This window comes from Numenius arquata, chromosome 8 (genome assembly GCF_964106895.1).
Source record: "Numenius arquata chromosome 8, bNumArq3.hap1.1, whole genome shotgun sequence".
NCBI lineage: Eukaryota > Metazoa > Chordata > Aves > Charadriiformes > Scolopacidae > Numenius > Numenius arquata.
The window spans coordinates 18998889-19021839 of NC_133583.1; the positions used below are offsets into that span (position 1 = coordinate 18998889).

At 39.5% G+C, this 22951-nt stretch overlaps 1 protein-coding gene across 1 annotated transcript in view; it reads left to right on the forward strand.

Moving 5' to 3' along the window:
- The window catches only part of DOCK3 (dedicator of cytokinesis 3), a 195197-nt gene that overhangs the window by 140451 nt on the left and 31795 nt on the right, over positions 1 to 22951 (forward strand). The window contains exons 26-40 of the mRNA XM_074151695.1: positions 2356 to 2548; positions 4260 to 4387; positions 5376 to 5522; positions 7643 to 7741; positions 9894 to 9988; positions 10863 to 10938; positions 11859 to 11959; positions 12219 to 12277; positions 14490 to 14638; positions 17211 to 17296; positions 19185 to 19211; positions 19331 to 19426; positions 21215 to 21275; positions 21746 to 21839; positions 22533 to 22681. Coding sequence (XP_074007796.1) covers positions 2356 to 2548; positions 4260 to 4387; positions 5376 to 5522; positions 7643 to 7741; positions 9894 to 9988; positions 10863 to 10938; positions 11859 to 11959; positions 12219 to 12277; positions 14490 to 14638; positions 17211 to 17296; positions 19185 to 19211; positions 19331 to 19426; positions 21215 to 21275; positions 21746 to 21839; positions 22533 to 22681 — 1560 coding nt within the window. The remainder of the gene's footprint in view (positions 1 to 2355; positions 2549 to 4259; positions 4388 to 5375; positions 5523 to 7642; positions 7742 to 9893; positions 9989 to 10862; positions 10939 to 11858; positions 11960 to 12218; positions 12278 to 14489; positions 14639 to 17210; positions 17297 to 19184; positions 19212 to 19330; positions 19427 to 21214; positions 21276 to 21745; positions 21840 to 22532; positions 22682 to 22951) is intronic.

Here is a 22951-nt window from a genome sequence, read left to right on the forward strand (position 1 = left end):
TCATTTAATTCTGTAAGTAACGATCCTCAGAACTGCACAAGTATTTCATCGTGGATGTTCCCAATTAATCCTTTTTCCCTATCCCAAACCCTCTTTTCCTGCATATAAACTGGAATTTAATGTTTAAGTGGCTGGTACTTTAAAACTAGAAAATGTGGAGTATTTCAGTGATTAATGGAACAGCTTATGGCATCCACACGCTGAAGAGACAATATTGAGGGCGCATACAAGATGATGCAATTCAAGTTGTTCAGGACAGCCAAGAAGTTTACATACTAGTTCTGGAAATCTGGACAACTGTTAAATATCTACAGAAATGCTTGAGGCCCTAACAAACATAATTTTCTTCACACTTGTCCTTTTATCCAGGATATTAGAGAGATCTCAGTACAGTTCTTTCCAGCAATGAGGTTAAACTGATTATGTCCTTCTTTCCAGGCAATTAGTTTGACATGAGTAATACTGCAGAATATTTTAGGGTGTTTTACAAAATAGAGCCAAGGAACTGCTGAAACGATGTCACTGTTCCTCAGGACGGCTCCAGAGCTTCCTGAAGAGAACCCGCGCATCCTTAGATTACTGCTGGATGTCCGAAATCACCACAGAAATACTCCTGCTTTGTCATAATAGTTAGAAATAAGTTTAGGGAAATTCCTGTAAGGATTTGTTGGGCCAATATTGTAATTTCATTTGTATTATCCCAAAGATAAAGATGATGACTGGATTTGTGGCTGTTACAGCCTTCCAAGAGTACCATGAGCTGTTTAAATGATTCATATTTGTTTATTTTGTTAGTACATTGTATGTATGTAGCAACAAATAGGTGACAACACCCAGGAGGCTATGTGAGTTTTTGTGTAATCTGAATTGATTGTAACAAGACAAGATGTTGAGAGAGATAACGAGCGTGAAGAAGAAAGAGGTAAATTTATATTCAGAATAATTTAATGGGCTCTACAGTTAGTTGTAAAAATAACTTAGACTGCTCAAAGACTATTAAGTAGATATCACTGTTGTTTGAAGGGAAAGATACTTTGAGGAAAGACTTGGCAAAGAAGGAAACTGTATATTATATGGGATTAGGAGAGGCAATGCCAGTGGTAGAGCCAGCACGAGAGAGGAAGAGAAATGTTCATGCAATGAGAAAACAACAAAAAAAAAATCTGTGAGGAAAAGGAGAACTTGCAGAACAGAAGAAAATAGCGATAGGCAGTCAGACTCTGGAAGGGCAAAGCTCAACGGGGATCTGCAAGGAAGTTTGGTAAATGTGAACTTCTGCAGGAAATCAGGGTGGTTTGCATGGGAGTTTCTGACAAAGGAGGTGGAAGGGAAGGAGGAAAGGAAGGAAGAGAAGGAAGCAGCATGAAGGGACATGTGCAGGGTGGTGGGGCTGGGGCTGCGGTGGGTGGGTGGGAGAAAGGCAGTGGAGTCAAATCCTGACTCTGCAGCAGGTCAAGAAAGCCACCATCTCAGAATTTAAGTAGTTACAATGAGGAAGCGGGCATGGACCTTGGGTAGGATGTAGAGGAAGAAAGAGAGGGATTTTAAAACATCAGAGGTGTGTGGCAGTTGTAGGTATGATGCCAAGTCTGTGGAACTTGAGGGTAGGGTGATGCATGGAATTTTCTAGTGTTAGAAATTAATTGAAAAGGTATGAAATAAGAGATGAAGAGTTTGATTTTTTCTTTGTTGTTGTGCTGGTACTGTTTCTGCACTTCAAGAATCACCTTCAAGGATAACTCCAGCTTTCTGGAAATATCCGTTCTTGCAAGAGCCACGTGCACACTTACTTGCATGATGTGATGCCTCTTTCACGTGAAATCGCACCCCACCCCTGTTGCAGAAACACTGCAACATCACATGGCAGCGCTGCTACGGTTAAGGGTCTGTCAACATGCTCTTTACTTCAGAATATTTTCTGAAGAGTTTTAACTGTCTTAGGTGGTTGCTCAGTACAAAAAAAAATGGTATGGAACTCTCTAATCAGAAGCAATTTTTATATTTATTGGAAAAAAGTAAATCAACAAAAATGGACTATTTTCTGTTCTCTGGTACCTCACTTTTTTCTGTTCTATAAGCTGTGTCCTAAAGTACAGCCTTTTGAAGCTCTACAGAATGTATGTGCTCAGCTTATTGTAAGCGTTAGTATTGCAGCAGCACTTGATTTTTATAATACTACATGTGATCTGTTCCCTGTGAACTTTAGGTGTTGCAAAACATTAGCACCAGCCATAGTCCACTATTTAGTAGCTTTTTGCAGACCCTTACTTCGGTTTTACTGTTGTTTGTATTTCACTGCATTTAGCGGCAGTTCCGGAATTCAAGATTTTCAGTTTCTCGATTGACTGTTTCCAGGCTGCTTTGCTGAACTCCTTCCCCGCTATCTTTGACGAGCTGCTGCAGATGTTCACGGTGCAGGAGGTGGCGGAGTTCGTGAGGGGCACGCTGGGCAGCATGCCCAGCACCGTGCACATCGGGCAGTCCATGGACGTCGTTAAGCTCCAGTCGATCGCTCGCACTGTCGACAGCCGCCTCTTCTCCTTCTCGGGTAAGACAGCGGTAACTGAGGCCGGGTCTTGCTGCTCACTAAGAGTAGGAACACGCTACGTTTATTTTGCAGTTGCTTTGTTGCAAACGATTCATTGCTGAATGCCAATAATCTTGGTAATTATTTATCTTGGTGGCATCATAGTTGCGTATATTCACTGAGGGTACTTTGTAAGTTTCCCTAAGGTAGAAAATGTTCATAAATCCATCACGGATACACAGGGAGATAAAGTGATGTGAGAAACCCATCACATTCTTTTAAAGTATGTTTAATCTTTACATTATAACGTTGTAATATTTCTTTAGCTCAACATATTAGTAATTCTTTAAGAATTAATTAATTGAATGAAGAAGGGCTGAAGATTGTGAGTTTATTTCATAGATAAAGATCTGAATGAAAGAAGTTAGGAAAATAATATTGGAAGATAAAAAGCATCACTGGGCTTATCTTCCCTGTGGTGAGGATCTCAAGTTAGTGCACTCAAATGATTCTCCTCAGTGCACACTGAGAATGATAACAACATAAAATCATGTTTAAACCATCTGTTGTAACTGTTTATAAACATACATCTTTTTTCTTAAATTTGAAATTAATTTCAAAAAATATGAGTGTAGAGAATGAGGAGCTTAGTCCAGAGGTGGCTGTGAAACAGGCAGTGCATTTTATCTAATTATAGTGGCTTGAATAAAAATACCTGGCTTTATGGGTGCCAGTTTGTGGGCAGAAACTTCCTCTTCTGTCTTCTCAATAAAGCCAGGTGTAACTTTACCCACAGGGTCCAGGGATTTAGTCCTTCCCATTAACCTTCATTTCTCCTTTATAATGATACTGGCAACTGATGATGCTTTTGGCTGCTGCGTAGCACCATGACATCTCACTACAGCATCAAAAAATCAGAGAGAAAGCTTCCGCGTTGTGAGGCAGCTGTGACTGTCTAGACGCCACATTTTCCACCCAACATAATGGTAGACCCCCATCATGTTCCTGCCCATGGCAGCATGACCCAGTACTCCCGGGACAGCAGTTTCTCCCATGTCCTGTCTGCTCCTGGGAGGATGAATCTAGTTTCCAAAGTCATCTCTTGGCTGCCCACCCTACCTACTCTTCAGGTCTTGCAATTAAAGGAAGATACGTTCTTTTTCTTGCCTCCCATATGGTGAAGACTTGTTTTCCTTTCATCTCTTCTATCAGTCCATTTGCTGACATCTTGCTGCTTTTTTTCCTGACTCTTTTTTCTTGTTTTGGCTACTGTTTTCTGCAGCTGCTACCTGCCCTCCCTTCTTTAACAGGATTAAGGTTTGTAGACCAGCTAAAAAAGAAGAATTAGCCAGTTTTCAAGAACCGTATATTGGAGAAGCTGTATTAGCCCTGACAACAGAGCTGGAAAGCCACATGAAGTGAGGAAGGGTTTGCGCAAAGGAAATGAACATTAGAAAGTATCAGTTCACACCTGTTGTTTCCCACCTGTAGCACTATTGAGAACATCATGTACACTGCATTTATGAACTTCTGAAACTAGATGCAGTGTTAATTCATTAGATACAGTTTGTGGAAGCGTGGTGTACTACAACCTGTACAGTAGGAGTTGCACCAATTAATCAAATGTGCTGTGTATCAGTAGGCTAGTTTGGATTCCAAAAGGCTGCTGATTGGGATGGTTGAAATTTAAGTTTTTCTTGGAACGACTGTGACCTGGTTTTCCTTCTTGCAGAGTCCCGGCGCATCCTGCTACCTGTAGTTCTTCACCACATTCACCTTCACCTCCGACAGCAGAAGGAACTACTTATCTGCTCTGGGATTCTCAGTAGTATCTTCTCCATAATCAAGACCAGCTCTTTGGTAATCTACTCCTTGATTTTATTTTTTTTTTTTTTTAAATTCCACCACTGATTTAGTAAAACAAAGACTGAGGGGTTTTTATAGGTTAATACAAGTTTTCCGATAGTCCTTTTAAAAACGAAACTCTGCTAACTTTCTGTCAGCAGGAGAACATCTGAAATGAGGGTCTGCTTTTGTGTGTGTGACTCAGAGCATTCTGATTACACAGTGTTCTTGCTGTTAGGAGGGCGAAAAAGCACACGCATTTACCAGGTTTGACACTGTTTAATTTTCTTCATCCAAGCCCAGAACTTAGATGTCAATGGAGTTCAAAAGCTCTACAGAGCTCTAGGACTTGCAGTTCTACAAGAGACAGTAACTAGCACTTTGTGATTCACGTTAAGAGAATACTCTAAAATTATCCAATCAATGAAATCACACTTACTTCTGGAAATTGCCGCTGAGTTTAAACACCCAGCTTTGATGATCATAATACTCTGATCTCAAATGGTAACTTGATTGTTTAAAGCAGTGCTCACAAACAGAGGGTGGTGAAGTTTCCCCATCTGACTCTAAAAGAGGAAGCTCACAGCGCTAAATATAATTCGTACCAATGAGTATTTCCAATTACAAGTTACGGGTTTGTGTGAAAGGAATGAGAGGAAAGGTATCACGGTAATAAGCTAAAATAATGCTGCCACAGAATAAAGATTCCTAAACGTAATTTGATCCCATTGTGTTCTAGAGTGTATGCAGACCTTTGATTATAGATTTACCTTTATGGCTGTGACCCTGAATGTTTCCATCGGAGACCGAGGAGGTAACACACACACTGGCATCACAGCAGTATCTGGCACCAATGATGAATTTGATTGTACTTCTCTGACCCTCCATTACGGAGCTCTCTTGCAAATCGGGTATTTGTGGTATGGCTGACGCAGCAAAATTGTCTTTGCCAATTCCGTTCTCTCCAGTTTCTGACTGTCTCTTTACTCATCACTTACTGTAGGAGGGAGATGTCGTGGAGGAGGTTGAGATGATGGTGGAGAGCCTCCTGGATGTTCTTTTACAAACTCTGCTTACAATCATGAGTAAATCGCAGTCTCAGGAGGCGGTAAGAGGGCAGCGATGCCCGCAGTGCACAGCAGAAATCACCGTTAGTAACTAACAATCAGTTTCTATTTCCTGCTTCTCTAACCTTTGGTTCAGTCCCTCACCACCACCGGCACCTCATTATCATCTCTGCTGCATGAATGCCCAGGGCTTTGTCTTTTTCCCTTAATAAGCCACAAATCCATTCCTTCCTATGCGCAGTAGTGAGGTCTGCAGGAAGCAGTGCATCTCAGGAAGCTTTTGTGGATTTTGAGGTTATTTTCTGGTTTATTTTTGCTGCTGTGATTGGGAGTTATCGTTTAGAACTTGAGGCCTAAATAGCTGGGTACCTGCCCAGGGCTTCACCCCTAAACGGGTATCACCAAGGGCTATATGAGTATCAGGCTCCGATTCCTGAGAGTGACGGTGCTGTCATTCTGAATGGACAGGTCCTTTTACTTAACACCCTGGAGAGCTTCTGTCCAGGTTCACTGAGTATTTCATGCAAATGAAATACAGCGTACTTCTGAAAAAGAAATTAGCAGATCCTAAGTCAAATGAGCTGTTGAGCTTGGTGGAAGAAGAGCCACCGCTTTGTCCGGGCTGCCAGCATAAGCCGAGGGGAAGAAATCTTTTTCTTTGACATGCAATGGAAGAAGAGAAAAAGAACAGAATTTTGCTGTTCAGCTTTCTTCTTTTCTGGATTTGTTGCCCTTTTCTATTCTACCCTATTTTAGTCCATTTTTGCTTGGCAGAGTCTCTAATGCAGCATTAGCACAATGTATGATGTTAAGCTGTTGTTCAAAACATCCCTTTTTTTAGACTTGCTTTTTTATCAAATGGCTGAAGCCTCAGAGAGATTGTTGGGGGCAGGTGTACACTAAGGTAACACTTCTCACACAAGAGAAAAGATTAGCTCAGATAAAGTAATAACGGGTAGAATCCTAATAAAGAGCAAGGCATTTAGTAGTTTTCAGACATGTTCTTTGATACAAAATAAGAAAGGGCAATAGCTTGCAAATGTCCAGTAACATCTCAATTCCTTTTTACTCCTACCATTTGACTTAGTGCTATTTATTTATCATGCGTCACCTCACACATAAAGCACACCTTTTTTCCTAATGAAGCTCAGCCCTGAAAAGTTTATTGGAACAACCTATGTCAAAGCTTCTGGGTAGATGCTTGAGCCAATTAGAAAAAAAAATTAAAATGGAGTGGACAGTCACAAGTATAAAATCCCTTGTATTTGGTCCTGAATTTATATTCAGGAATTTGTTCCTGAATTTATATTTCACAGCACATATTTCACAGTGATATATGGAATCTTATTAGATACTGCTTAGGAAGTAGTTTGTATATTTTCCAAATTAATTGCTCATTGTCACAGAAAAGAAGTGTTGTGGCAGGGACTGGCAGTCGAAAGCCATACCCCTTACGTTCTTGGCGCTGCCTTGCTTGTTATCTTGGACAGATTGCATAACCTCTCTGTGCTTTGCTTTCAGATATGTAAAATGGGGGAGCTCATCTTTGGAAAACACTTTGGGATACTGTGGTAACTGGTTAGGGTGCATCTGCTTTGTGGGCCAGAAATATAATTGTAGCTCATGTGGGCTTACCCACACTGTATTCAGGATATCTTACTGGGACACTGTTAGTACTGCAGCTGTGACAGCACATAACTCGGTGAACACTAATAAGGCAAATATTTACAAGATTCCAGACGCCTTTTGTAGCCCATACTGATCCCATGCTGTCACCGCTCTACTGTTTGAGTATCTGAGCCAATTAGTTTAAATAATTCCTGGTATGTCTGCATGAGCTGCAGTCACACCTTTGATAGACGTAGTATATTAAGTAACTGGAAAAGGTGATTGTCCAAAACTGCATGTTTGGAGAGCAACTCATTAATGTCTGTATTAATAATTTAAAATTACTTTTGTATAGACTACAAGACTTTAAAACTGGCATTCGTAGAGGAGCCTCTAAGAGGTGTATTCCTACGTATGAACAGTAATTCAGGAACTGTTAACACACAGTATTTTTACTCTCTGTGCATGTCAGCTTCCCTCTCATAGGCATCGGGGCCATTTCAGACCCCTCCCTTTATACCTTACCCCAGGCTGAGTTGTTTCTTTATGAAATTTCAGATTGCCGGAATGAAATAGTTTCTCATTTGGTCAACAGGGGGAATACGTCTCCTGCCTTTTATCTTTGCTTCGTCAGATGTCAGACACTCATTTCCAGCACTTACTGGACAACTTCCAAAGCAAGGATGAGCTCAAGGTACAGCAGAACAGAACATCGTGTTTGTAGGGAGATTCACTCAGAATGAGCGAGTGGAGGGGAATCCCAGCTAATCATTGTTGTTCGCTGGCACTCTATGCGTGGACCTTCCTTTCACCTTTATAATAACAGCTGTTGTGTTATAAAAACGTTTAAGACCACAGGTTTTTTATAAAAGCAAATAAAGTCCCAAGAGAGCTGTTATTAGACAGAAAAGGATATCGTTACTGTACTGTATAGAACATAGTCAAGAGGAACGGGGTTTTTTAACCCCACAAATGTAAAGTCCGTTGTTCTGTAGTATTTTACTAGATGTTCAATACGCATTGGAGCTTACTTATGAAGAGTGTTGATTTTATGCCAAAAGAGAGTTTCAAGCCTTTTAGGGGATACAAATCTCTCTAGCAGTTAAAATCTTTCTCGGGAAAGCAGTAGCCTTACTGCTCCACTTGCTGCAGGCTTCCCAGATTTATGAATGTTAACTTAAATTGTGGCTATTCATGAGCAGAAAGGGTTGGTGAGGTGTACTGACCTCTCCGGTGGCTCTTTTGCCACTGACATTTTGAAATGGCACATCTCAAAACATCAGAAACCAACTTTTTATCTCAACTTCCACAGGAAAGAGGAGTATCTCTGACAAGTCTGTTTAAAAGGCAGAATGATTTCATACACGAAGACAAGATTTTATTGATTGGTTTTGATTAGCATGGCACTCAATAAAATATGGACAATAAGAAGAATGTAATGTGGCAAGAAATATTGCTTTAACAAGTGAGATGGAGAAACAGTGAGAAATCCTCTGTGAATAGGCTTTCAGCTTCTAAATATTTCATGCATGTAGAGAGGCTGAATAAATTGGGAAGATAAATCTGGGATGATGGAATTCTTACACTGAACCTTGCACACTAGCAGTATCTCGGGTTGATAGTTACCTGAGAGCACTCCCTTTCAGGTAACTTTTGAATTGCTCATAGGACAATTTCTTGGTACATTAACTCAGTTGTTAATAAATATTTTTAAAAGGTATGTAAATTATAGTTCTTGTGTCAGACCAGTGAAAAGGTTTGTCATTGCACTGAAATTTGTCTTTACACCCATAAGAACAAACACTGTTATATCTCTGACAATCTAAGGATATGTTCAGGAGTATCACAGAGGCTGAAGATTTTTATACCCAACTTTTTTTCCAACTATCAGTTGACCTAATAAAATATATCGCTTTTTTCCTTCAAAAATTGCTGTAATAATATTTCCAATACTTTTTCTTGGATGGAAAAGCATTATGTTCACTTATCACTGTTACAAGTAGGCAAAAAGGAGGCTGAAAGTCAAGGACCTTCTGATGCTTTACCCTTAGCTCAGTTACACCAAGATATTAATCTTTCCCCTCCCCTTCCCCAAAATTAAGGCGTAGTGGTAGGACAGGTTTGAAGAGACCTTGCACTGCCACTTCCTGTGCTATCTTCAATTTGTGTAGAAGAAAAACAAAACAACAAAATCATAGTTTACAAGGCCAACAACTTAGCGTGCTTTATCCTTGCTGTTGTTCTTTATAGACGTAGAGGTGCAGGCAGTCAAAAAACAGAAATGTCTTCAGGTTTAGGGAATTTTTTGGAAAGCAAATACTCAGCTTGAATCTGTGTAAGAGATCTTTTCTGCTGCATATTGCCATAAATGGGATTTTCTGTTCCTGTTTTTAAAGGGTAATGCAGGAGTTTTACTGGGCTTGAGTTTGGGGGATTTTGTCAGATTTGTGGCATAAGTGCAAAGAAATTTGGACAGATACAGAAATTAATTGAATGCGTAAATAAATGATTATGATTCCAGTATATTTGAACGTAGCTGTAAATTGACACTGGAATGCTGGATGGTAATATGAGAAGTTACATATGATTATGCACATAAGGAAGTTTTTCATCTCGCTGTAGAAGTTAAGATTTAAAAAACAGATGCAACTTGTGTAGTAGATATTAGATGCATGCAAAATTAGTAGAGCCGTATCCCAATATATGTTGTTTCCATGTATTCAGGTGAATGGCCAAGTGACACAAAGCTCAAGTGGGGCACAACTGGCTTAACTGTCTGTCTTATAATCAAAAACCAGTCATCTGCAGCCACTGGTGATTTTTTATTTTTTTTCCCTATGTGATAGGAGTTTCTCCTGAAGATTTTCTGTGTATTTCGGAACCTGATGAAAATGAGTGTCTTTCCTCGAGACTGGATGGTGATGAGGTTGCTCACCAGCAAGTAAGTAGAGAAGCAGGTATAAACTCTTGACATTCTGGATCAGAATTTTTCCTCCTCAGCTGGGCAGTTAAAACGTGTGATGCAGTGTGTTTCCTCAGACTGAGATGTGGTGATAACAGGAATTCTGGAGTGCTCATCCTCATTCTACAGTTATTTTAACACTCTGGACCAAACTGGGACTTCTCTATTCGTTATTTGTAAACTCTACCAGTACGCAGAGGTATCAAAGAGTTAAAAGTTCAAACCCAAAGCTGAAGTAGGTGCATTGAGGGTAAGGGTGGCACAGCAGCTATCGTAACACATGGCGAGGAACAGCTGCCCACACCAAGTGGCATTAACTGCCAGGCCTCTCAGTGCCCTTTCTCGGTAAATTACTACGTTAAATGTCTGTCTCTTCCCATAAACATCACTGCCAGAGAAATACTCAGAAATACGTTGAGTTGAAGTGTGAGCCAGATAAAAGACCGTTGTACAGCCAAGAACAAGAATAGCTCAAACTTTTTGACTTGCTCTTCTCTGGAAAAAAAAAAAAAAAATCTTTCTGCTTAAAACAGGAGAAAGATGAGTGTATTTTTTTCATTTCACTGGAGGTAGTATGGCCCAGCCATACAAAAAAAAGGCAGGATTTTAGACGCTCCTGTGTAAATTCTAGAAGTTACAACAGTGATGAAAACTCTTAATCTTGTATCCCGTGGTAAAAACTGTTTATTAAAACACAGAAAGGTAGGTGACTTCTAGGTGAATCTAGCAGTGATTGCATGAAGAATGCCTGTACGTACCGTAAAGTCAGCACCACAAACCACTGTAATATCTTTTACTCCAGACTCAAATGTTCTTTTTTTTGTTTTTTTTTTTTGTTTGTTTCTGACTGCAGCATCATAGTTACAACAGTTCAGTACCTGTCTTCTGCACTGCATAAGAATTTCACGGAAACGGACTTTGACTTTAAAGTAAGAATTGATACTGAGATAATGTCATGACATCTCTTTAAACTAGCAATAACGAAGGAGGAAGAGCTGTTCTCTGCGTTAGTTGATTATATTTGCAGCGTTCATTTGAGTATCTGTGAGGAAAATGACCCAAGTAATAAAAGTCAGGAATTTGAATCCACTATGGAATTGAGGGGAAGTAGAAGAGAAACACTGATATCAAATCAAGAAAATAGAGCCCTTCATAAAGGAAAGGAGTACCTTCCTAAGCAGCGGAGCTAATGAAGCGTGTTGTCTTACAGATCCGCGGCTGATAAAATGTAAACTCAGGCAATGCTTTTCCTGAAGTTGGGACATTCCTGATCTTCCTCTCCCAGAGGCTCTTTCTGGCTGTTGACTTAAAACTTGGAGGAACATAGATTCTCAGAGATGTGTTTTCCCTGAGTCTGATGTAGTTGAAAATGGGCACCAAGTTCAGTGTCACTAAGGAAAAGCTGCCAGACGTGTACCAGGGCACGTGTACACACAGTGCCATGGCACAGGCCTCGTTTCTTTGGCAAAACTGACTAAGTTATAGGGCTGTCATTCACAATACAATGTAATCCCTGGGTTTTTTTGAGGGATAAAATCTATTTAGCCTACAGAAAAAAGCAATTTAAAACTTCTCTGAAGCTATCAAGTGTATTAATTAAAAGAGGAAAGCCCAGTGGCGTTATGTTCTTGGGGTTTTTAATTTTAGTTCCTACCAGCTTTTAAATAACCATTGGTATCCTTAAGGAGTTTAGTATCTCAATAGTTAAGATACATATTGATTAAGTTACCTCTTGATTACAAAAAGGAACAGTCTCCTTCTATATATAAAGCAACACTTGCCTTCCTACACTTGTTTAAAATTTACTCCTTGGAGTGTAATGTTATAAAGTCTCCTTCCTGTGTCACAGGTGTGGAACTCGTATTTCAGCCTGGCCGTTCTGTTCATAAACCAGCCAAGTCTCCAACTAGAAAATGCCACACCAGCTAAGAGGAAGAAGATTCTGGATAAGTAAGAACATCTTTTGTTGGGTTCCCTTCTCTGCCACCTCAAAAATTAGACTTCTTTTTCTGCCACAAGTCCCTGTGATTTACTAATGTAACTTGGGATGTGGAAATCCTTGGGAAACAAATAAGTATATAATAGAGAGTTCAGCGATTAGTTGAGTTGTTTGATATTTTTATGTTGACTTAAGTGTGAATTTATTTTTTTCATCACTGCCTTGCGGGTTTTTGTTCCACCAGGCAGTTGTCTGTCTCCTCTCTTTCAGATATGGTGATATGAGGGTGATGATGGCCTACGAGCTCTTCAGCATGTGGCAGAACCTGGGTATGTCTCTTGCTTCTCTGCCCTAACAACCAAAGCCAAAGGAACCCCGGATTTCTGCTAGGATTTTTTTTTTTAGCATCGTGGAATACTTAACCTCTCTTAAGAGTTGTAAAACCAAGAAGCACTTCACTTCTCCCACCAAAATCTCTCTTCTGCACTGTCTCAACATAGTTTTTTATTTGAAATAATACATTCCTATGAATTTGAATGCAGTGGCAGGTTTTGGTTGTTTTGACACATCAGTGACAGGTTTTATGTATTTGCAAATATAAAATCAGCTTTTTCTAATCCCTGCAGCTGTGCTGCAGTCAGGTTCATATGTAGATACACTGTTTGCTCTCTGACTTTTGTCTAATCCATGGCTGTACAGCAGAAATTTAATTTTTCACAGCTATAACCAACTTTACAATTTTGTCGATGACTTTAAAGCCAAAGTTGTCATGACTCGAAATTATAGGTACGTGTGTTGGATAATAAAGCCCAGAAGTGGCACAGAGTAAAGCTCTTTTTTGGTGTCTTCAGGTACTGGTATGCATAACAAATCTGATGTTACTACTTTTAAAAAGAAAAAAAATAATCAAAAACTAAACAAAACCCCAAAACTCACAAAAGCCCTGCCTACAATAATGCAATGGTTGTGATAACATTTCAACTCCTGCAATTCATTTGACCTTTTCCTATATATTTTGGTTAGGAAATTAAGCATGTTACAAGATGGGGAAAAATATATCTTGCCACAGGTCTCAAAAGGTAAACGGAGAGTTTTCATCTAAGCCTTGTGCTTTTAGAAGTGTGCTGCAGCGGTCTTGAGTTCGGGTAATTCAGGATTTTATTAATAGAAGAGCTAAATAACTTCTGTACTGCATCAGAGCAAGTCCAGCTGGGCCAGTGTCCTGACTCCATCAAGGACCAAAAATGAATCCTTATCGAAATGTTTGAGGACAAAGGAAGGATGTTGTATTCTAGAGGAAAATAAAAAATGTTTGCTATAGAGATCACAAATGGTACAAAGTTCTGAGAGCAGGTAAATCACTAAGAGGGCAAAGGAATGATACAAATCAGGTTGGGTAACTTGATAATGTGGCTGCAAGCAATACATTAAAAAAGCCAAATATGAACATTTTAAATGTAGGAATCTAGGCAGGAGTGCTAGTCAAGAAACCAGAGGCTACAAATGTATCATGCTGATAATCAGCTGAATGGGAGCTACCTGTAAAATGCCATGAGTGAAAAAGACACCATAATCTTTGAGAAAATATGTAAGAATCTTGAGTAAGAGAAGAGGGACAATGTTACTTCCACAAGTTTTTCTAAGTGCAGTTGATTCTGGAATAGTTTGCCTGGTCCTGCCTTCTACAGCTCAAAAATAAACTCCAGAAACTGTAGATAAGTTGGACAGTTCAGAGAACAGTCAGGAAAATGACTACAGAAGGAGGAAAGTGCCTTATTATAAAACACTGAAAAAGCCTGACCCATCTTGCCCAACTAAGATGATACAGCCAGACTTGATCACTTTTTCTAAGCATCTATGAGGAGAACAGAAGGCTGTCCAATATAACCAGAAAACGATGCTACAAATTCAAATGAGAAGTGAGAAGCCTGTTATAGATATGTAGATACAGATATTTATCATTGAATGTTGTTCCAAATATGGCTATTTTGATTTATTCTCTGCGACTGCACAGTAAGTGTGTCACAGGAGATTGTTAGTGAAATGCCTTGGGTTTCTGTTGCTAAGAAGGAATGCAATTTGGTCCTCAGTCAAGGTCAGTTATGAAATGGAGACTTCGTAGCACTGAGGGTGAAGAGCTCTGTAGTTCTTTGAAATCTAAATACATTCTATTAAATACCATTGTTCTCACCAGCCCTTTCAAAACCTTAATAAATTAGAAGTATCTGTGGCTTCTTCTCCCCCTAGTTAGTATGTTTTAGATTGGATATTTTTGACAGTTTGAATTCCTTTGCAAGTAAAGTGCACTGATAAATTTTGCTGAAGGCTTTCACAGTGAAATTAAAAATGCTCTTAGAGACTTTGCAAGGAATGGTGTAAAGTAAATATTGTTTTTCCAGTCCTTTCAGGCAAAGAACGTGTTTGATTTTCTAATCCTCATGCCTTTTGCTTTGTCTATGTCATTATTGCAGGGGTTCCCCATTTTCTCGGTGACACGTAACGAAGGCTTTTATTTAATTACAGTTGCTTTGTGTTGCACAGGTGAGCATAAGATTCACTTTATTCCGGGAATGATTGGCCCCTTTCTTGGTGTTACACTTGTTCCACAACCAGAAGTCCGGAATATCATGATCCCTATCTTCCATGACATGATGGACTGGGAGCAGAGAAAGAACGGCAACTTCAAACAGGTGAAGTCACTTCCCAAGCACTTGTGGAATTCTTTTTCTTGCTCTGTCCATCTGCAGTGTCCAGCTGAAGCAAGGAGTTTGTATCTGTTGATCTGATTGTGAAGAAGATACCATGGAAATATATAAAAATAGAAAATTTGCAGCATAATTCACGAAACGATTACAAGATTCCCAAGATTACTTAAACAGTGCACTTCACAGCAGGCTACATCTCCCATGAGCATAGAGGAGAGAAGCAAAGTGCTCATCACTTTGGAGATGAGGAGGAGAATTTTAAGTAGCGGGCTCTCACTGCTCTCCTTGGTTCCACTTAGATTATTAGTCAACCATTAAATGTGTCAAACTAAGAAGCAAAAATGGAGTTTTAAAGATTTAGCCAGTATTTGTGAAAATACTTTGCTTCTCTGTCTTCAATTTCAAGCTAGGAAGTGGTATTGAATAATTAAATAATTATACCATGCTTTGAAACAGACTTTGAGACTTTATATTCTTTAAGAAATTGTCACAGCTCTCCTGGAATGGTTATGCCCAGGATCAGTTCTCTAGTTTCCACCTGCTGTGAGCTCTGATTGCAGAACAGGAAGAGGAGGCTTCTCATTTTGTTGCCCACTCACGGTCAGAGAACGGCTTAAATTTTCCACTGCAAAGCAGACCCCTGAAGTGCAAAGTATTAATAATGAAGGATCAGTTTGGACTTGATCCTCAGACGGAAGTGCTTCATTGTGTTTGGGGCAATAATGGGGGCAAGTATCTGCAGATAAATGCTCTGAAGTAGTAAATGCTTTTATTTAAATTATCACAATTCACATGATTATTTATTATCCACAGTCTCATTAAAATGTCAAATCTGATCTATTGAGAATAACAGACCCCTTCCATGCCCTAACCTATTAAAGGCCATGTGGAAAAGTATTACCAGGAGCTGATGTTTTTCTTCCTCTTCAACTCCCTTGATTATTACTGTTATTATTACTATTATTATTACAGTAGCATTCGATCATGGTCCTCTTTTTGCTGTTTTAGCATAACAATAGAACAGTCCCTGCTCTGGCATTTACAGTTATAAGTACCTACAGTCATCTTGAGTCTCTGGATCTGTTTATACTTTCTCTGTCAAGATGAACTCTTCATAATCTTCATTTAATTTTTATACTCACTAATGTATTCTAAACAAGAGCTCCAAGAATATTTCTTAAATTACCTATGGAGCAAATTTCCACACTGTTTTGTGAAGCATGTATCGTAACTTTCTAAGATTAAAGACAGAATAATCATTGGTATTAGTGAGAATGAAAGAGTTAAGAGGGGCAAGTGTTAAACCTTACTACCATCGGCTGCTGGAACCGTGTGGATGTTTGTTGCCCAGTGTAGTGCCAGGCAGCTGGACAGACGCGCTACTGATTTCTGTAAAGTCACTGTACATCACAAGCAAAGAGATGGTAGACTTTTTTAATTTTGAACTTCTCTTTACTTTTTGAATAAAATTGGTTGTCAGAAAACATAAAAATCCTGGAAATTCATTTTCAAGCCCTTTTTTATTTTCTTCAGTAGCTCATTTTTTAACAAGGTTATTTGTTCAGCGCTACTGGCTCATGATGCAGTCTGATTCATGGACTAAATCAGGTCTCCCTTTAATGATTTCAGCAACAAGAGCACCGATTCCATTTGTGTGCCACTGGGTGATTTGCTTTTCCTTCTCATCTTTGCTTCCTTTGCAATTTGGCAGCTGAGAAACTCAAGCTATGCTTGTCTCTAAATAAAAACAAGCCATATTTCTGCAAACAGTTTCAACCTTTAGGAACTTTTGTCTTCATTAGTACTGAAAGTACGTTTTCTACAAGATTTCCAAGGCTACTTAAATTTTTTTTTGTTTAATGTTAGATACATTGATTTCTGCACTTGAATCAATTTTATGGGAATATCTGATATCAAACTTGATAATAGCACTTACTAGACTGGGGGGGAATGAATACATACTCAAAAACCTTTGTAAGGGAAGAAAAACATAATGATAGTGTTGTGGCCCTTTATGTAAGTGTGAAAAGAAAATGCATAATGTGATCATAGAGAGACTTGACAAAAGTTGGGTTTAATGAACAAATAATCTTCCAATGTAATGAAGCTTGGATGATTGGAAATCAATTACATACCAGCAGAACCATCACAGCAGACCAGTGGTGATCACGCCATGGATTAATTTCTCTGCATGGATACTCTGTTACGGGACAGGATATAGTTTATCTGACACACTCGTTCACAGAAAGCGTGTCTGAGTGATTTGATAAGAGAATAAACGTCAGAAATTCCTGTGAAGAAGCAGTGTTACCTCCCTTGGGATGTTCATTTAGACCCTGATAAGCAAAAGGATAATTTAGTTTTAGTTCTTCTTTTTCACTGCAAAATGAGAAAAATATGTCCATTTAACTGAGCCACAGAGAAATAAATCACTTGCACGTAGAAGTGGGCAGCCCCAGGGCAGGAGAAATAAAATATTCTTCCAGTCTTTCTGGTGTTGGGAGCTCTTGTCTTCTACGTGAACAGCTGATTTGTAACCAGTCGCTTCTTCATGCAGGTGGAAGCGGAGCTGATCGATAAGCTGGACAGCCTGGTGTCCGAAGGAAAAGGTGATGAGAACTACAGGGAACTCTTCAGCCTGCTGTAAGCTACGCCCGTTTCTGCTCACTCTGTGGGTCAGGGTCAGTGAGAGGGTCGGAGCAGTGATCTCTGCTGCTGCTGCCATGGTGCTGACCTTCAGGGAAAGCGCTCAAGGGCTTTCTGGCAGTTTTTCGTGACGTGGCTCAGTGAAATAGAAATATGGCCCTCTAATTCTGAAAAGAATATAAAAACCTAAATTCTTCTTTGTCTTCTGTGAAATGTAATATAAGGCTGCACAGGTAAGTAGTTATCATCCTCCCATCAAAAATTGATTTGCTAGAGGAGCCAGTGCCTCTTTTTACATAGCAATAAGTGAACTCCTGGCCTTAGGGCTGTTCAGAGAGACAGTGCGCTGTCTGGCGAGCCAGGCCTTGTTAGAGCAAAAGGGATTTTCCTTAGCATTTTCCTTTGCTGCTTCCAATTTTTGAAGGTCGTGTTTTGGTTGGCTCATCAGTTGCGAATTGTTTCCTCCAGAGTCCATCATGACCCTGTATTTCTGCTCCCTTTCACACCAAAAATCCAGTAACTCATAAGGTTAAACCTAAAGACTACATCAGACTCTCCACTTAGTTATCTTTGATTACTGACCTGTCTCCAAATCTCATTTCCAGTGATCCTAGTTTATTTCCAGAGGACTTGTTTTGAACTCTGAGACTCCAAAGCAGTCAAGCCTAAATCTTTTAATATTCCACTGAGCCACAGAGATCATTAGCAGAATTTTATCCATGTATTCCAGCCAATTTTATGTGGGCCCCAGTAGTGTGCTGGTAGTTTGAGGCACAAACCTTTGTTTCTCTAGAACCAATCCTTGCAGTTCTGAATTTGCAATTGCACATTCATTCATTTTCAAGACAGATAAGCCTGCCCCGGCCCCTGTGCTTGTCCGTAGGAAGCATGTCAAGGTATTCAGTTTTGATTTGTGCACATTCAGCCTCGGGAAGTCTGGCACTTTATGTGTACAGATAACATAAGTCTATTTCAGGGATAAAGGAAATAAAATATTTTCTTTTCTTTTTTTCTTTTTTTTTATTCACCTGGCAAGAGGAATATTGTGCACTGCCCTTGCTCCAGTTGAAGACGTTTGTTACCCAAAATGTTAAGACTTCAGGGAGCGTGACCTGTTACTTATTTTTAGATGATAGAAACGGCATGTATTCCCGAGAAACGCAGCCTGGAAGCCCAGCAGCCTTGTAGTTTATATTTGCTACTGACTTTTCTGAGAACAATGTGAACTTTGAGGAAAAAAATCCACAAAGTTAATAAATGCTGTGGGAAATAAACGGTTGATCCTGAATTCTACTGTCTCAACTATACTGCTGAAATGTGCATTGGCTCCCTCAGCTGGAAATTATTCCAGTACAGCAGAGTTTGCCTCTTGTGAGGACATGTGTGACACCCAACAGAATTTCTTTCCTCTTGCCAGTATAAAAGTGGCAAGTTCTTTGACCAGAGATCCCCTTTCAGGAAACGAGCATGTAAATTTGGTTTCTTTTTTTTTCACTTTTTAAATATGATTTTCAGTGCTCTCACTCTTGCCTTCTCTTAATCCTCACAGCTGTCTCCCTTATTGTCTAGTTTGCTGAGAAGGAAAAGATTGCCTTTATTTATTTAGGGTTTAAATAAATTGTGATTCAGTGTTGGTTGGTTGATTGCTGATTGGAGCAATTTATGTAGGGATGAGCAAAGAAGAGGTATTTGCATTAGGTTTAGATTCCCTTCCAGCTTCTGACTGCTCTTAGCAGAATTTAAGCCACAGGTAGTAATGTGGGAATCAACTGTTGCCATGAGCATTGCTGTTTTTCGTAGCCTTTCAATGGCAATGTCAAGCTATTTTTCCTTCTCCTGTCCATTCTGTAATTTCCTTGTCTTTGCTTCATGCTGCCTGGAGTAGAACCCAGCTCTTTGGGCCTTATCCCAGGTAAGAGAGTAATTCTATGGATTCGTTTTACGAGGGAGAAACGAAGTTGTCTGCAGCTCTCTGCATGTACGGCACTGTTTCCCTGGGAGCCTCATCCCCTGTCTTTCACATCCAAACAGTTTGCTGGAGAAGATTGAGCAGGAAACGTGGCGGGAGACTGGAATCTCTTTCGTTACATCGGTTACTCGACTCATGGAGCGCCTGCTGGACTATAGGTACCTGGCAGCAAGAGTCATACATTCTAAGTTTAAGAAGTGTGTAAAGAGGTAGCACCAAATTTCTTTTCTACCCAGAGTATTTGTACTGTTTCTCGAGCTGCGTGCTGCTCTGCTGGCAAGTGTTGTGTAGGCTCCTTGCTGCTGGGCTCTGAGCAAAGGTCCTAAGTCTACATCCCTAGAGCCCCACTTCTCATTCTTCTAAGCTCAATCCTGATAATAGCAAAGATAAAGACATTTTCTATTTCGTAGTTTTGTACTAAGATTTATTCAGGTTGCTAAATGATTAATTCTTTCTATCATGGAAATGATCTCGCCTAATTCAGCAAAACAGATGCTAAATGTGGGAATGATCTCAAATGCTTTCCTGAGCCACCATGAGCTGAATGCCTCATCTAGACCTGCAGGGCTGGAAAACTTTTGCTGTGAGGAAAGTCTGACGTGTCACCTGGTGACTCGTGTGTGCAAGACTCCGCTATGAATTAGCCATCTTCTGTTTAGTTTTAGACTGACGTTTGCAGGACTATTGTGTCAATACGGCTGAGCTTTGCCTCAGTTACAAGAAAATAGTTTAATTTCAGATAGAGAGAGACAGATAATATACACACACACATGCATACATACACACTCAGAGTTGTTTTTATGGAATGATAGACAATTTGAAACTATATAGAACTGCCCCAGATATTTCTATCTTTAACCTACTGACAAGAGTTAAAGTAATTTTTTATTCTGCTGCTGCTCATTATAGATGAAACCCTGTGCCTAAGGCTGGGTGTTCTGCAACCCCAAATCCTGTTCTGTGCTTTTTTAGTTTGCTCTTTTTGTTACCCTTACCACTTGGATCCAATCTCCTGTTTGTTTCCTGACAACAGCTGCTGAACAACTCCTGTGCGAGACCAGGTCTCTGAGACACATTTAAAGAGAATGCAAGGGAGCTGGGTTTTTTTTTAAATGAAATTTGCTATCAACACAACCTTGATACACAGGTACACATTTTTATGCTTAGTTGAGGAACAGATACCAGGTTATAATTGATTTTTTTTTTTTAAATACACAGCAGATTTTTTCATTCCCAGAACAGAACGGGGAACTGCATCGGAATTTGGAAACACCCAGGTTTGGAGTCCAGCTGCCCCGTAGCTCACCCAGCAGTGTGAGCTCAAGACAGTTTGCTGTGTCACTGCTTTAAAAATTTTGTCTCTTTTTCACAAATGAATGTGATTTTTTCAACTTAAGATTAGCAATTTTTGAAGCCTTTAACTATTTTTACTGCTTGAATAGGTATAATCTCTAAAATATTCCAGAAACCAAAGATAAATTTTGTGATTTAACTTAGCTATTACAAGTTAGTAATCTGGTTGAAATTACTCAGGTTTCATCTCTCAGCAGGCCAGCACTACATCGGGGAGCTGAATTTATGAAAGCTAATCCTTTGACTATAAAACCATTAAACATTAATATCTGGATAAATAATTTTCACATTTATAGTAGATATTTCATTCAGATGATTTTTGGCCACTATTACCTGATTTTTGTTTAGATTCTTGAAAGAAATGAAGTAGCAGTCATTTCAGGTGCTTGTTCAGGTGCAGACATGTAAAAGGACACTCAGTTCTCATTTACACCATAATATGGAAATTTTCTTAGGGGAACTTTGTGAAATACAGTATATGATTAACTGTTGTTTGTGATCCAAGGAAACTGGAGGATATAAGATAGCTTCAAATTTGTTTTAAAAGGACTTTTTTTGCAGATACATGTTTCAACATTGCTCTGCTTTCGTAGGGACTGTATGAAAGGAGATGAAACGGAAAACAAGAAAATTGGCTGCACCGTTAACCTTATGGTAAAGATGTTTCCTTTATCTCTGTGTGATGTTGTCGAAACCGGGATGGGAAAAGCTGGGGCAGGAATCTGTGTCAGGCAAGTGCAGCTTCAGAATCCAAGCACTGGGATGACAGAAGGACAGGGGTTGTGAGGATCCCCTGGAGGTCTCTGGTCCAACGCTCTGCTTAAAGCAGGGCCAAATAGGTCACATTCCTCCGAGCCTTGTCCAGCTGAGTTTCGAGTATCCCTGTGACAGAGGTTCTACAACCTCTCTTGCCCTTTCTTTCAGCTTTTGACTACCTTCATTTTGAAAAAAAATCATGATATGATAAAATTAGTGGGTTAAATTAGAGTGAATGTGAAAAGAATTCTTCCTTTCTTTTATGCTAATAATGTATTCTCTCTTCAGTACCTTTATAGATACACAGCTGCTGCTGATTGTCTTGAATGAAGGAAGAGTCTCAATAACAACTCTCTTTAATTTCACAGAATTTCTATAAATCCGAAATTAACAAGGAAGAGATGTACATCCGCTATATCCACAAGCTGTGTGACATGCACTTACAGGCCGAGAACTATACAGGTGAGAAAGAAATCATCTGAGGTCTGTTTGAAATCCCAGGGAAAGTTTTTTGACTCTCCCAATGTTATACTCCAACATCCGATTCATTCTTTTGAAAAAAAAATTGTCTGAATAAGTTGTGGAAGTTGGAAAGATAAGAAGCTGAGGTCCAGCCCTTTCCCTCAAGTGCAATAATGTATGTTTGTGCCCACGCAACCATGCGGCTGTTCTGTTAAACCCTGAATTTTACATTACAGTGTTCTACGAGGAAGATTGATCAAAAAAATCATAAGAGTGGAATTAAAATTAGAGGAAGATTCAAATCACAAAACCACAAACCACTGTTATATTATCATCTGCCATATTCCCTTGCATCGTAGCGTTTAGGGAGCACGTAGAAGCTGTATAAACTCCAATTCCGTGTTGTCCAAGCTGTGTTTACAGCTGCAGGCCCCAAATTTGGTTACATACCTGAATATCTGACTGTGCATTTACATCAAGTAAACCTACTACAAAGAAACCTGACAGATTTGTACCTAAAAATCAGGTTCAGAGGAAACACCTTTCTGCTGTTTTGGTCATCTAAGACTTCAGAATTTCTTCTCAACTTGTAAATCAGAAATTCCAGACTGTTTAAGAAGCAGATCTAGTGACCTATTGGATGTATTTATTTGTTGTCATTGATTCAGTGTTCAATAATTGCATTTCCAACAGAGGCTGCATTTACTTTGCTTTTGTACTGTGAGTTGCTTCAGTGGGAGGACAGACCTCTGAGAGAGTTCCTGCATTACCCATCTCAGTCAGAGTGGCAACGTAAGGAAGGTCTGTGCCGTAAGATTATCCATTACTTCAACAAAGGGAAGGTATGCCAACTTCTTCTCTCTTCCAGCAGCTTCCTTCCCTTTTCCTGACTTCCTTAGGGCTTGCGAGCCTGTCATCTCAGTTCCGTAGTCTGGAAGTAAATTTATATCGAAAGGTTTTATACCTTGAGAAATCGCTTCTTTGCTCTCTGGGCAAAAAAAACAGATAAGAAAATGGATATGGGTATTTCATTCTGTATAACGTTTGGCACTAGTTCAGGGTAGGCCAACAGGAAAAACACCAAAACATTTTTATACCTTTAAACCAAACTT